Here is a 12,322-nt window from a genome sequence, read left to right as displayed (position 1 = left end):
TGTCCACACGTGAGTCCCTGGAAATGCTACCCAGTTGGCGAGCTTCACTGCCATCGAGCCATGCACTGTTGGCACCATTGTCCCAGCATCGAAGTAACCAAGTGACCATATGTTCTTTTGGTTGACGTGTGAAATCCTTTCTTAGATCCCAAATTTCACTCAGTTTTAAAGATCGATCCATAATTGTTGTGATACTTCGCTCGCCTCTTGCTCTATCAAGAGTCCTAGGTGTTGATGGTGGCAACTGTGTTGATGAGGCCCCCCCATTTAGAGTTCTGGGGCCAAAAAGTTCTTGCAAAGAAATACTAGGTTTTGGCTCCTCTTCTCCTATTTCCTCTGTTTCCTCCAGTTCACTCTCTTTTTTTCCTCTCTTCTAACTCCCCTGCTCTTCTAACTCCCTCCACTCTTCTAACTCCCTCTGCATTTTCTCTAACTGAGTTGAAATTCATTTTGTTTTTTGTCCTCTTACAGGGGCAACCAACATTTTATCTGGTGCCCCTGGTGGTTGATCAAGTTGGAAAACATACGGTTCAGACTTGAGGATGTTGCACTCAACCCTGAGGATGTTGTGACTGGACTGGAGGGCGTTTGTGCTCAGACTGGAGAGTGTCGTGCTCGAACTGGAGGGCGTTGTACAAGGACCGGAGGGTGCTACGATTGAACTTGAGGGTGCCGTAGTCAGCCTTGAGGTCATCATACATGGACTGGAGGGTGTCATGCTTGAACTGGAGATTGACGCACTCAGATTGGAGGGCATCGTGTTTGGACTGGAGGGTGTTGTGCTCGGACTGGAGAGTGTCGAGTTTGGATTGCAGGGAGCTTTTCTCATTTCGGAGAGCCTCTCCCTCATACCAAAATGTGTCTCGTTGATATAGGAGGTCTTTTCTCTCAGCTAGGAGACTCTCCTTCTCAGCCTGGAGTTTCTTTTGCTTGGCCTGGATACTCTCTTGCTCATTTTGTACTGTCTCCTTGAGACTCTCCTTTTCAACTCCGAGACTCTCTTTCTCAGCTCTGAGACTCTCTCTCTCAGCTTCAAGAACCAGGGGAACAAGCATCCCAGTGATGGCTCCAAGGGACAGATGGGAGCAGGGGAATGAGAGGATCAATGACCCCATGGGACATGGAGACGTGGCCACAAGGGGAACAAGCATCTACATGACCCCATAGGACAGAGGAGCAGGGAACAAAGGGAACAAATGGGACCAGGGCAATGAGCATCCCAGTGACAGCAGGAGATGAGGAGGCCAAGTGGGACCAGGGGAGAGAGCATCCAATGACCCTATGGGACAAGGGACCAGGGACACAGATGGGACTAAGCGGACAGATGGGGCCAGGAGAATGGGTTCTGTCTGGCCTTAGGTGCATGAGGATATGTCTGCAGAAAAGGCAGAACCCACCAATTTTCCAATCCTTTATTGTAAATAAACCTGTGACGTTGCAGGAGGCGACGTGGGGGGGTGGGCGGATGCACCCGGTGACCCCCCAGCACGGGTGAAGCAGGCACACGAGCAGGAGGTGAGGTGTGCTGTGGGGCTGTGGGGCCCTGGGGTCAGCTCACCCCATCCCTGGGACATCCCGGAGGCACCGCAGGGCCGTAAAGCATTAAAATCATTAAGAAAAGAAAAAACAAAAACAAAAACAAAAAAACCCCTTATATTTATATATATATATATTTATAGATATGTTCACGTCCCCCAAAGTGGTGACGAGTGTTGGGACTGGAGCTCCCATGGGAGGGGGAGGGGGGGGACACTGCCACCCCATTGTGGGTGTGGGGTCCCTGCTGTGCTGCATGTCACTGTGGGGCTGCGGTGGGCCCTAAGTGCTCCGTGGTGCTGTGAGATGGATGGTGATGTGGGGTGATGTGGGGCTGTGGGGACAGGAGTGACACGTGCCACCCCCTTGTCCTGAGGGTGACACGTAGGACATGCAAAGTGCCATGAGGACCAGGGGGGCAGGAGAAAGAGCATCCCAGTTATCCTAAGGGACAAGGGGCCAGGGAATTAAAGAGGACAAATGGGACCAAGGGAATGAGCATCCCAGTGACCCCAAGGGACCAGGGAACAAGGGGACAGGGGGTGATGCTCCCCTGGGCTCACTCTGCCCCCCAGCCCCATAGGGTGACCCTGTTTTGGGGTGCACCTTTTGGGATGGGGGAGATGATGGATGGGGGGTGTCCTTGTCCCAGAACCTGGCACCCGTGGGTGTGGGACCCCACTGGTGGGGATGTTAGATGAGGGGGACAGGGATGGCCCCCAGGCCCTGCTCTGGGGGCATGGAGGGGACAACTGCTCTGGTACTGGGGGGCACTGGGGGATACTGGGGCATACTGGCCTGGTATGGGGGGTGCAGCCCCCAGAGCTGGAAGATGCTGACATGGAGTGAGGGGGAGGTCCTGACCCCCACCCCCCCCGGGGCCATGTGGGGGTGGGGGTCCTGGTGCGGCCCCCCCCGGGTACATTCATGGCGGTGCAGTGACCCCAACCCCAGAGGGCCCGGGGGGTCCGGACATTCGTGGCGGTGCAGTGGGGTGGGGGGGATCCCCCCGTGCTCTCCTCCCTCCTCGGGCGGACCCGCTCAGGTCCCCCCAGACCTGCAACACAGAAGTGAGGAGCGCTTTAGTGCAGGGGGGTGACACGAGGTATGGGATGGGGGGGGGGACACAGGGGACACCAAGCCCCAAAGAGCCCCCCCCCCCACCGCCCCCTGCTGGGCTCTTTGGGGTGGGCACAGAGATGGAGACAGCACGGGGGCGGCCGGACAGACAGTGACACGGACAGACGGGCGGCGGGTCCGGCCCGGGGTGGGGGTCACCGCTGCCGCCGGACGGTGATGGTGACGAGGAGACGACGGGGTGGGGGGTTACACTCCCTGCTGCGCCGGGTCGTACCTTCCGCGGCGGATGTTCCTGGGGACAGTGGGGAGAGGACAGCGGTGTCAGCGCCCCTCGGAGCCCCCCGACCCCCGGATAAGGGGATAAGGAGGACCGAGGCAGTGAGGAACCCCATGATCTCATGGGGTAAGGGGACAAAGCATCCCAGTGACCCCAGGGGACATGGGGACATGAGGACATAGGGTCAAGGAGGACAAATCGGATCAGGGGAATGACAGCTCCGTGACCACAGGGGACAATGGGGACAAATGGGACTGGGGGAATAACGTCCCAGTGAGCCCAGGAGGCGAGGAGACGTGACGATAAGGGGGATGAATGGGGCCAGGGGAATGAGCATCCCAGAGACCCCATGGGGACAAGGGGACATGGAGACGAGGGGAGAAATGGCACCAGGGGAATGAGCGTCGCCATGACCCCACTTACTTGAATCCCCATCCCGTGCCACCAAGGACGATGGCTGCCACCAGCACGGCCCCGGCAATGGACCCAATGATGATGTTGGTGCCACTGGGACCTGGGACAGGAGGACAGGGACGTGTGTCAGAGCTGACACGGCCGTGGGGCACCACAGGGAGCGGGGTCAGTTAATGTGCCCCCAGCAGACCCTTGTAGCGCTCCGTCTCCCCTGTGGGTTTGGGCTCAGGAATGGGGTCGTAGACGCTGCAGTCCTTCCCTGTCCACTCGGGCTGACAGATGCACTTCCCCTCATTGCTGCACACCTACGAGGGGGCACGGCGTCACCCCATGTTGTCACCACATGTTGTCACCCCATGTTGTCACCCCACATCACCCAGCCCCATCCCTGCTCCTCACCCCGTGCTCAAAGCAGATCTTCCCATCCCCGCTGCCGGGGCAGGAGCTGAAGTTGAAGGCGGTGACTGGAAGGCATTTGTGGTCCAGGCACAGCATGGCAGGGCCGCACGGCGTGCCGTCCTCCACATAGCTCAGCTCTGAGCCATCCGCCAGCTGCACGTGGCCGCCCCTATAAGTGGCAGTGGGGTGACATGGGGATGCCACCAGGTCCATGTCCCTATCCCCTATGGGGTGGCAAGGGGACACTGCCATGTCCATGTCCTCATATCCAGTGGGGTGACACGAGGACACAGCCGGGTCTATGTCCCAATCCTCAAGGTGGTGACACACTGAGGGGGTGGCAAAGGGACCCCACTGTGTCCATGTCCCCATGGAGGTGACGCACAGATCCCATTGTGTCCATGTCCCCAGGGCTGTGACACATTGACTCCACCACATCCTCATCCCCAGTGAAATGATATAGGGATAGCAAAGAGTCCTCAACAGGGTGATGCAAGGACCCAACCATGTCCATATCCCCCACCAGGGGGTAACACTGAGACCCCATGTAGATATCCCCAAGAGGGTGACACATAGGACCAAATGTGTCCTAAGGGGTGACCCCGGGCCCCACTGTGCTCACGTCCCCATCCCTCAGGCTGTGACACAAACACAGCACTGAGCCCTTGGTCCCCATTGGGGTGACATGGGGACCCTGCGGTGCCCACATCCCCATGGGGTGGCACCGTGACCCCGAGGCAGCGGGTCCCACCTGCAGTCCACGTAGCGGTTCTGATGGAAGAAGGTGGTGGTGGCCACCTCCCCACTCAGCTCTCCCAGCCGCGGTGCCCCCGAGATGTTGGCGCAGAGCAGGAACCCGCACAGCACGTCCCTATGAGCAGCAGGGCGGTGACACTGGGTGACACTGGGTGACACTGGGTGACACCGGGAGGGGACGTGGGGCACTCAGTGGGGTCACTCACTGCTTGTTGCACTGCGTCCACCCCGCGCCCTCGTGCCCGCAGTTGCCCCTCTCGGTGCCCTCCACGTTGAGTTTCTCGTAGCAGAAGCGCTCAGCTGAGCCTGCAGGGGGACGTGTCACACCCTGCCCCCCATGTGGGGACGTGGCTGTGGGGTTCTGGGCACTCACCGCGGCCCCATAACGCGTTGCATTGCCGGTCTCGGGTTTTACATCGCCCGCCATAGCAGCGGCCCTGGGAGAGGTTATGGGGTCATGATTGGTGCACATGGGAGTAGTTATATGGGGTCACTCATGGGAGTGGTTACAGAGTCATGGTGGCACCAATGGGAGCAGGTATAGGGTCACACCTGGCACACATAGGGCTGGTTATAAGGTCATGGAGGTACCCATGGGAGTAGGAATAGGGTCATGGCTGGTACCCATGGGAGTGGTTACAAAGGCATGGTGGCACTCAGGGAAGCAGGGATAGGGTCATGGTGCCACCCATGGGAGTAGGAATAGGGTCATGGCTGCTACCCATGGTGGTAGTTATAGGGTCGTAGGGTTGGTACCCATGGGAGCGTGGCACCCACGTGATCCCATGGATGTGCCATAACTATGGTGCCACTCACCTGCTCGTTATCACAGAAGTACCCATCCAGTTTGTGGAGGTTGGGGGGACACTGGGGGCAGGAGAGGACACTTGGGATCCTGCTGTACCCCAATGACCGTTCTGTGCCCCCATAGTGCCCATAGTCCCCCACAGTCCACATAGTCCTACTGTTCCCCTACAACCCCACAGTACCACCACAGTCATTCTGTACATCCAATGACCCCACCATGCCCCCTACAGCCCTACTGTGCCCCAGTGACCCCACTGTGACTCCCAAAGCCCCATTGTGCCCCACATCTGACCCCATTGTGCCCCACATTGACCCCATTGTGCCCCACTGACCCCATTGTGCCCCACTGACCCCTCTTACCTGACTCGAGTCCCCGGTGCACGTCTCGGGGATGTCACACTCATTCACAGCCTCCCGGCAGGACACACCACGTGGTTCATACTGGGGGACAAATCCCATTTCAGGACCCGGCCCCACAGACCTCCCATTGCCCCACACCGTGCCTCATAGCACCTTGCATCCCCTACAGCACAGCCCGTCGCTGCACATGGCGTCGTGTGTCAGTGTGCACTTCTTGCAGCAGTTCCCTCCGCTCCTGGCGCACTCCTGTGGGGCAGAGCAGTGTTCAGCCCCACTCCGGCCCCATAGTTGCCCCCCATGGCCCCGATCCCGCTCACCGTCTGCGATCCACAGTCACACTCCTCTCCTGCCTCCACGAACCCATTGCCGCACTCTGGTGGGTCCAGGAGCTGTGGGGAAGAGCTGTGGGGTTGTCCCTTCCAACCCAACCATGACCCCAAGGGACTCCCCATCCCATTGATACACATTGACCCCATTGATGCCCCAGGGACTCCCCACCCCATTGATGCTTGTTGGCCCATTATGCCTCAGGGAATCCCCATCAACTCCGTTAATCCCCCAGGGACTCCTGAACCCACTGATGCCCACTGGCCCCGTTGATGCCCCAGGGACCCCCCACCCCATTGATACCTATTGGACCACTGGTGCCCTAAGGAGCCCCCGCCCCACTGTTGCCCCATTACCTTTAGGGGTTTGTTGAAGAGGCAGCTGCCCCCGCCGTCCTGCAGGAACTGGTTGTACTCATCAATGCTGCAGCGGGAGAACTTCTGCGGCAGGTAGTACCTGTGGGGGGACACGCTGACACCGGGTGGCACCTCCAGGGGTGACCATGTGGGGCAGCGCTCACCCCATATCCCATTAACCCCCCCATATCCCAGCCTCCCCCCAGTGACCCCGCTGTGTTCCCACAGCCCTGCTGTTCCCCAGTGATCCCACTATTCCCCCAATGACCTCATTGTGACTCTACAACCCCACAGTGCCAACACGGCCTCACTGTGCCCCACTGACCCCAATGTGCCCTCCACCATCCAGCTGTGCCCCACTGACCCCACTGTACCCCCACTGACCCCACCATGCTCACGATGACCCCTCTGCACCCACATCCCCCCCTCCCCCGTGCCCCCAATGACCCCACTGTGCCCTCCACCACCCCACTGTGGGAGCACCCCACGGATGGCACCTCCTGGGGTGGCCGTGTGCCACGTGGGGACAGCGCTCACCCCGTGTCCTCCATGATGCAGCCCAGCCACACATCGGGGCAGCGGCAGTCCCCTATGGGATGGCAGAGCACTGCGGTGCCAAGGAGGGGACATTGTCCCCATGGGTGCCACCCCTGTCCCCATTGCTACCTGCCGATGTGCGGTGCTTGTTCCACATCATGCCCACATTCTGACCCAAAGTCTGCGCCAGCGTCACCGCCATGGCCGCCATGTTGCCATACTGCAATGGGGACAGTTTGGTCATTATGGGATCTCCAGTGGGGACAATGTTGTCACCATGGGGTCCCATGCCCTCCATCCATCCTACACCCACATCACCCACCTCATTGACCCCGCCAGCGCGCCCGGCTGAGCAGATACCCCCAACGAAGGCGGTACCACTGCGGCTGCTCTGGAAGGTGCGTCCCCTGCAAGGGATGGGGCAAATGGGGATGTGGGCATGTGGCCATGGGGTGGGCTCCCGGCCCCATGCTCACGAGAAGAGGTGGACAGCGTCGCTGTGCTCCTCACGCCGGTGCCGCATGAACTCATTGAGGATCCCCATTGAGTCCTCCTCCATGCGGATGCGGTCCCCTGCAGCCCACGTCTCCATGGCCACCAGCACGATGCGGGTGTTGAGCTGCTCCTTGTAGATCTGCAATAGGGTGACCATGGGGTGCTATGGGGCACAGTGGGGCACAATGCACCATGGGAGTGGCAATAGGGTACACCATGCCATGTGGATGGTAGTAGAGAACAACGTGCCATGGGGACGGCAGTGGGGCATGATGGGGTACAATGGGGCACAACGCACATTGGGGATGGCAATGGGGCACTGTGTACCATGAGGATGATGACGGGCTCAATGTGCCATGGGGCACAATGGGGCAAATCTCACAGTGGGATGGTTGTGGGGTACAACGCGCCATGGGAGCAGCACCACAGACAGCGCCACACTCAGCACCCTATAGATGGACCCGCAGTCCCCACCCCATGGATGGACCCACACTCACCATGTCAGCCAGGTTGACCACAGACTTGGCGAAGTTGCTGGTGAGCACCACGGATCTGCGGAGCTGTAGGAACTTTGGGGAGCAGAGGGTGGGCGGCCGCCCCATTGCCATCCCCCTGCCCCACATCCCTACCAGCTGATGGTCGTTCACCACGGCCAGCTCGATGTACTTGGTCTCACTGTGCACCGTGTGCTGCGCCCGACGCACCTGCGGGTGGGGAAGGAGGTGAGCAGTGCCCATGGGGATGTATGGGGTAAGGAGTGGGGTTTGGGAGTTTCTAGCCCTATTTCATGGCTGTGAGCCCCATAGTCTGCCCCTGTACCCAGCCCCATGTCTCCAACTCTATGCTGATGTAGCCATCCCCACTCTCCTGTCCCCAGCCCCATATCCTCTGTACCCGACCCCATGACCTTGTCCCCAGCACTGTATCCCTGTCCCCAACCCTGTGCTCCTGTCTCTGTTCCTTACTCCATATCTTTGTCCTGTGTCCTTCTCCCCAACCCCACACCTCTGTCTCGAGCCCTATATCCCTGTCCCCAGCCCCATGTCCTCCCCATGTTCCCACCACTCACCTGCCTCCGCCGCCGCCGCAGCCTGGCTGAGCTGCCCAAGCTGTACTGCCCCATGGCACCCAGCATGCAGCCTGCAGGGAATGGGGACAGTGGGATCGGGGCACTGGGCACACTGGGGATGCCATACACAGTGCCAGAGCACAGTGCTTACCTGGCTGGGCACAGCTTGGGGTGCGCTGGATGAGATGTGGTTGGAGACCCTATTGCAGGGAGAGTCATGGGTGTTCCATGTCCCCATGCATTTAGTGGGAAAACTGAGGCAGGGTGAGGGTCCCCACTCACCTCCCCGTGCTCGGTGCCCTCCTGTGGCTCAATCAGGAATAAATCCCGTCCATCTGAGAAGACCCCACTGCAAAGGAAGCCCCCAAAGGTTGTGCCCACAGCCCTGCTCTGTCAGCACAGCTCTGACATGGGGTTGGGGTCGATACTCACTGTAGCCCCTGGCAGCTGGAGAGCGCTGCAAAGGAGCGGGGCTGCCCGCGAACCCGGCCCTGGTAGTAGCAGTGCTCACCCACAGCCTAAGAGAGGGGACAGGGCTGAGCCCAGGGGGCACTGCTGTGTGCTGTGGGGAGGCACAGCATGGGACAACATGGCACAACATGGCACAGCACAGCATTGTAGGGCACAACTTAACATGTCAGATGTCACAACATGGCATGGTATGGCACAACACGTCACAACATGACACAACATGGCACCATGTGGCATAGCACAGCATAGCGTGGTATGGCACAACATGGCACAGCATGGCATGGTAGGGCCCAACTTATCACAACATATCACGTCACAACATGGCACAGTGTGGCACAACACAGCACAGCATGGTATGGCACAGAGCAATGTGGTACTACATGGCACAACATGGCAAAACTCAGCATGGCACAGCATGGTGTGGTAGGACACAGCATATCACAACATGGCACAACATGGCACAATATGGCACAATACGGCACAATATGGCACAGTACGGCACAATATGGCACAATACGGCACAATACGGCACAACATGGCACAATACGGCACAATATGGCACGACATGATACAATATGGCACGACATGGCACAACATGGAACAACATGACACAACATGACACAACATGGCAAAATATGGCACAACATGACACAATATGGCACAACATGACAGAACATGGCACAATATGGCACAACATGGAACAACATGGAACAACATGACACAACATGGCACGACATGACACAATATGGCACAATATGGCACGACATGACAGAACATGGCACAACACGGCACAATATGACACAATATGGCACAACATGGCACGACATGACACAACACGGCACAATATGGCACGACATGATACAATATGGCACGACATGGCACAACATGACACAACACGGCACAATATGGCATAACATGGCACAACATGGCACAGCATGGCACAACATGGCACAACATGGCACAACATGGCACGACATGGCACAACATGGCACAGCATGGCACAACATGGCACAGCATGGCACAGTATGGCACAGCATGGCACAGCATGGCACAGCACAGCATGGCACAGCATGGCATGGCATAGCATGGCACAGCATGGCATGGCACAGTCTCACCGTGCTGCTGCTGTTCTGCCCGGTGCCGAGGTGCCGTTCCACATAGTGCGAGGCGAGGAGGTGGCTGTGGGGACAGCAGTGGGGTGAGGACAGTGGGGGCCGCCCTGCCACCTTCACCCCACTGTGTGCCATGCACTGCACTCCAGCCATTGGGAACCCAGCCCAAGGGGACACCGCAATGCCACAACCTCTGTGCCCTGTCTGCATTGAGGAGGGCTCCCACCCAGCCCCATAGCGATGCCCCATAGCAGGCATCACCCCACAGAAAGGCTCATGTGGACACTCACTGGTTGAGCTCCAGGTCCAGGATGAAGGCTGACCCAAAGGCACGCACCATGAAGCTGACCTGTGCCAGATGCACCCCCTGCAAGAGACTGGGGTCGGTGCTGGATGCACGGGGCCACCCCAAAGCGTGGCTCGGTGGCACGTGGCACAGCACCGGATCCATCTCCCCAGCACTGAGTGGGGCCGTTCATTATTCATGAGCCGTGTACTTGCACGTGCACCTCCGGAGCTGAGCTTTAATAGGAACCCATTAGGGTGATGGGAACGCCGTGCACTTACGGGGCCGCCTCCTGTTCCAGACTCATTCCGGACTCTGGTGTCCAGCTGATGCTTTGGGACCTCTCCACCTGCGCTGTGCCCCACCAACCTGCTGGGGTGGGTGACCTCGGACAAAGCCCGTCCCTCTGGCCAGACGGACCGCGGGAGCCTCCGCTGCGGGGCACCGGTCTGTGGGGTGGCACCTGTGGGGCCTGAGGGCCAGAGTGGGGATTGGTGGTGGGACTCGTGTGTTGGGTACCCCAAGGTCAGCAGTTGGATCCTCCATGGTCAAGAGTTGGGTGCCCCATGGATGTGGGTTGGGTGCCCCATGGACAAGGGTTGGGTGCCCCATGGATGTGGGTTGGGTTCCATGTAGGCACACACTGGATGCCCCATGGTTAAGGCTGTAGGGTCCCAATGGATGTGGAGGGACTGCGATGAGGACACATCCTGGGGGGACCAGGGAGACATGGAGAGGCAGCACCAGGGATGCATCTGGAGGGACATGGGGTGGTGGGGACCTGGTGGATGTGGAGGGGACTCAGTGGGGACATGCTCTAGGGGGGACCTGAGGCCATGGGGACACAGAAGGATTTCAATGGGGATGTTGTTGCTGGGGGGACTCAAGGCCATGCTGAGTCCCTGAAGGGACACCTGGGGGACACAGAGGGGCTGTGATGGGGACATGTCCTGGGTAGATGTGATGCCACGGGGACCTGGGAAGCACAAGGGGCTGCAGTAGGGATATATCCTGTGGCATCCAAGGCCACGCTGCATGCTAAAGGGACACCTGGGGGACATGGAGGGGCTGCAATGGGGACATGTTCTACGAGGACCCAAAGGAACCTGGGGATCTGGGGGACACGGAGGGGACCCAATGGGGACGTGTCCTGGAGGGGAGCTGAGGCCATGGGCACCTGGGGCACTGCAAAGGGATCCGTCCTGGGGAACCCAAGGCCATGCTGCATTCCCAAAGGGACATCTGGGGACCCAGGGCACACAGAGGGGCTGCAATGGGGACTTAGGGCCTTCTACATATAAATATAAAGGGGACACCTGGGGACCTGGGGGACATGGAGGGGCTGAAACGTGGACACATCCTGGGGCTCCCAAGGTGATGGGGACACGGAGGGGCTGCGATGGGGACACGTCCTGGGGGGACCCAAGGCCGTGCTGCATCATGAAGGGGACACCCGGGGCACGGAGGGGCCGCAGTGAGGATGTGTCCTGTGGGGGTCCCGGGGTGGGGGCTCAGCATCGCGGCGCTGCGTCCCAGGGGACACCCAGGGGACACGCGGGGAGCGCACACGGGGGCGGTGCGGTACCGCAGCATCCAAACACCGCAGCGGTGGGGCCGGAGGGTCCGGGGTTGGGGGGAGGGGTGGTCAAGGAGGAGACGGGGATGGAGCGGAGGAGCGGGGACCTACCTGCTCTCGGGTCAGCGACAGCAGCGCGCCAGCAGCCACCCCAGCCCCGCAGCGCGCTCATCGCTCCGCATCATCCGCCCCTCCGCCCCCCGGGGCCGGGGATGGAGCGGAGCGGTGCGGAGGGCCGCCCCCACCACCCGCACAGCGCTGCACCGCACCGGCCCCGTCCGCAGCACCGCCCCTCCCCCCCCCCATTCCCTTTCCACCCTCCCCCGGCGGCTGCGGATGCGGCGGTGCAGCGGAGCCGCCCCCGGCGGTAACGGGGTGCCCCACTTTGAGGGGATGCTGCGGGGAAACGCAGCATTTTGGGGCGGTTTGGGGGTAAATGATGGATTCCCGCAGAGCTGCGGGGC

At 59.9% G+C, this 12,322-nt stretch overlaps 1 protein-coding gene across 1 annotated transcript; it reads right to left on the bottom strand.

Moving 5' to 3' along the window:
- Nucleotides 1–1,397: 1,397 nt before the first annotated feature.
- Nucleotides 1,398–12,139, bottom strand: ADAM11 (ADAM metallopeptidase domain 11). Its single transcript, XM_015885501.2, has 26 exons — nt 11,970–12,139; nt 10,564–10,754; nt 10,287–10,363; nt 10,000–10,063; nt 8,846–8,931; nt 8,696–8,762; nt 8,565–8,613; nt 8,414–8,484; nt 7,974–8,048; nt 7,842–7,913; nt 7,326–7,483; nt 7,172–7,256; nt 6,979–7,069; nt 6,850–6,901; nt 6,313–6,412; nt 5,947–6,018; nt 5,783–5,875; nt 5,630–5,710; nt 5,279–5,329; nt 4,836–4,899; nt 4,669–4,768; nt 4,458–4,577; nt 3,707–3,875; nt 3,498–3,612; nt 3,317–3,407; nt 1,398–2,908 (listed from the first exon to the last, which is right to left on the bottom strand). The coding sequence occupies exons 1-26, from the start codon at nt 12,028–12,030 to the stop codon at nt 2,863–2,865; spliced, it is 2,301 nt and encodes a 766-aa protein (XP_015740987.1). The 5' UTR covers nt 12,031–12,139; the 3' UTR covers nt 1,398–2,862.
- Between the last annotated feature and the right edge of the window lie 183 nt (nt 12,140–12,322).

The sequence above is a fragment of the Coturnix japonica genome, chromosome 27, assembly GCF_001577835.2.
Source record: "Coturnix japonica isolate 7356 chromosome 27, Coturnix japonica 2.1, whole genome shotgun sequence".
NCBI lineage: Eukaryota > Metazoa > Chordata > Aves > Galliformes > Phasianidae > Coturnix > Coturnix japonica.
Note: the sequence above shows the minus strand (reverse complement) of the source record. Positions and strands in the feature narration are given on the sequence as shown.

Excerpts from the sequence above, each read along its gene's own strand:
- ADAM11 (XM_015885501.2), bottom strand. The coding sequence starts at position 12,030 with ATGAGCGCGCTGCGGGGCTGGGGTGGCTGCTGGCGCGCTGCTGTCGCT. Across the intron at positions 8,485-8,564 it reads CCCAAGCTGTGCCCAGCCAG|GCTGCATGCTGGGTGCCATG; the intron begins GTAAGCACTGTG and ends CATTCCCTGCAG. Across the intron at positions 3,876-4,457 it reads AACCGCTACGTGGACTGCAG|GGGCGGCCACGTGCAGCTGG; the intron begins GTGGGACCCGCT and ends TGCCACTTATAG.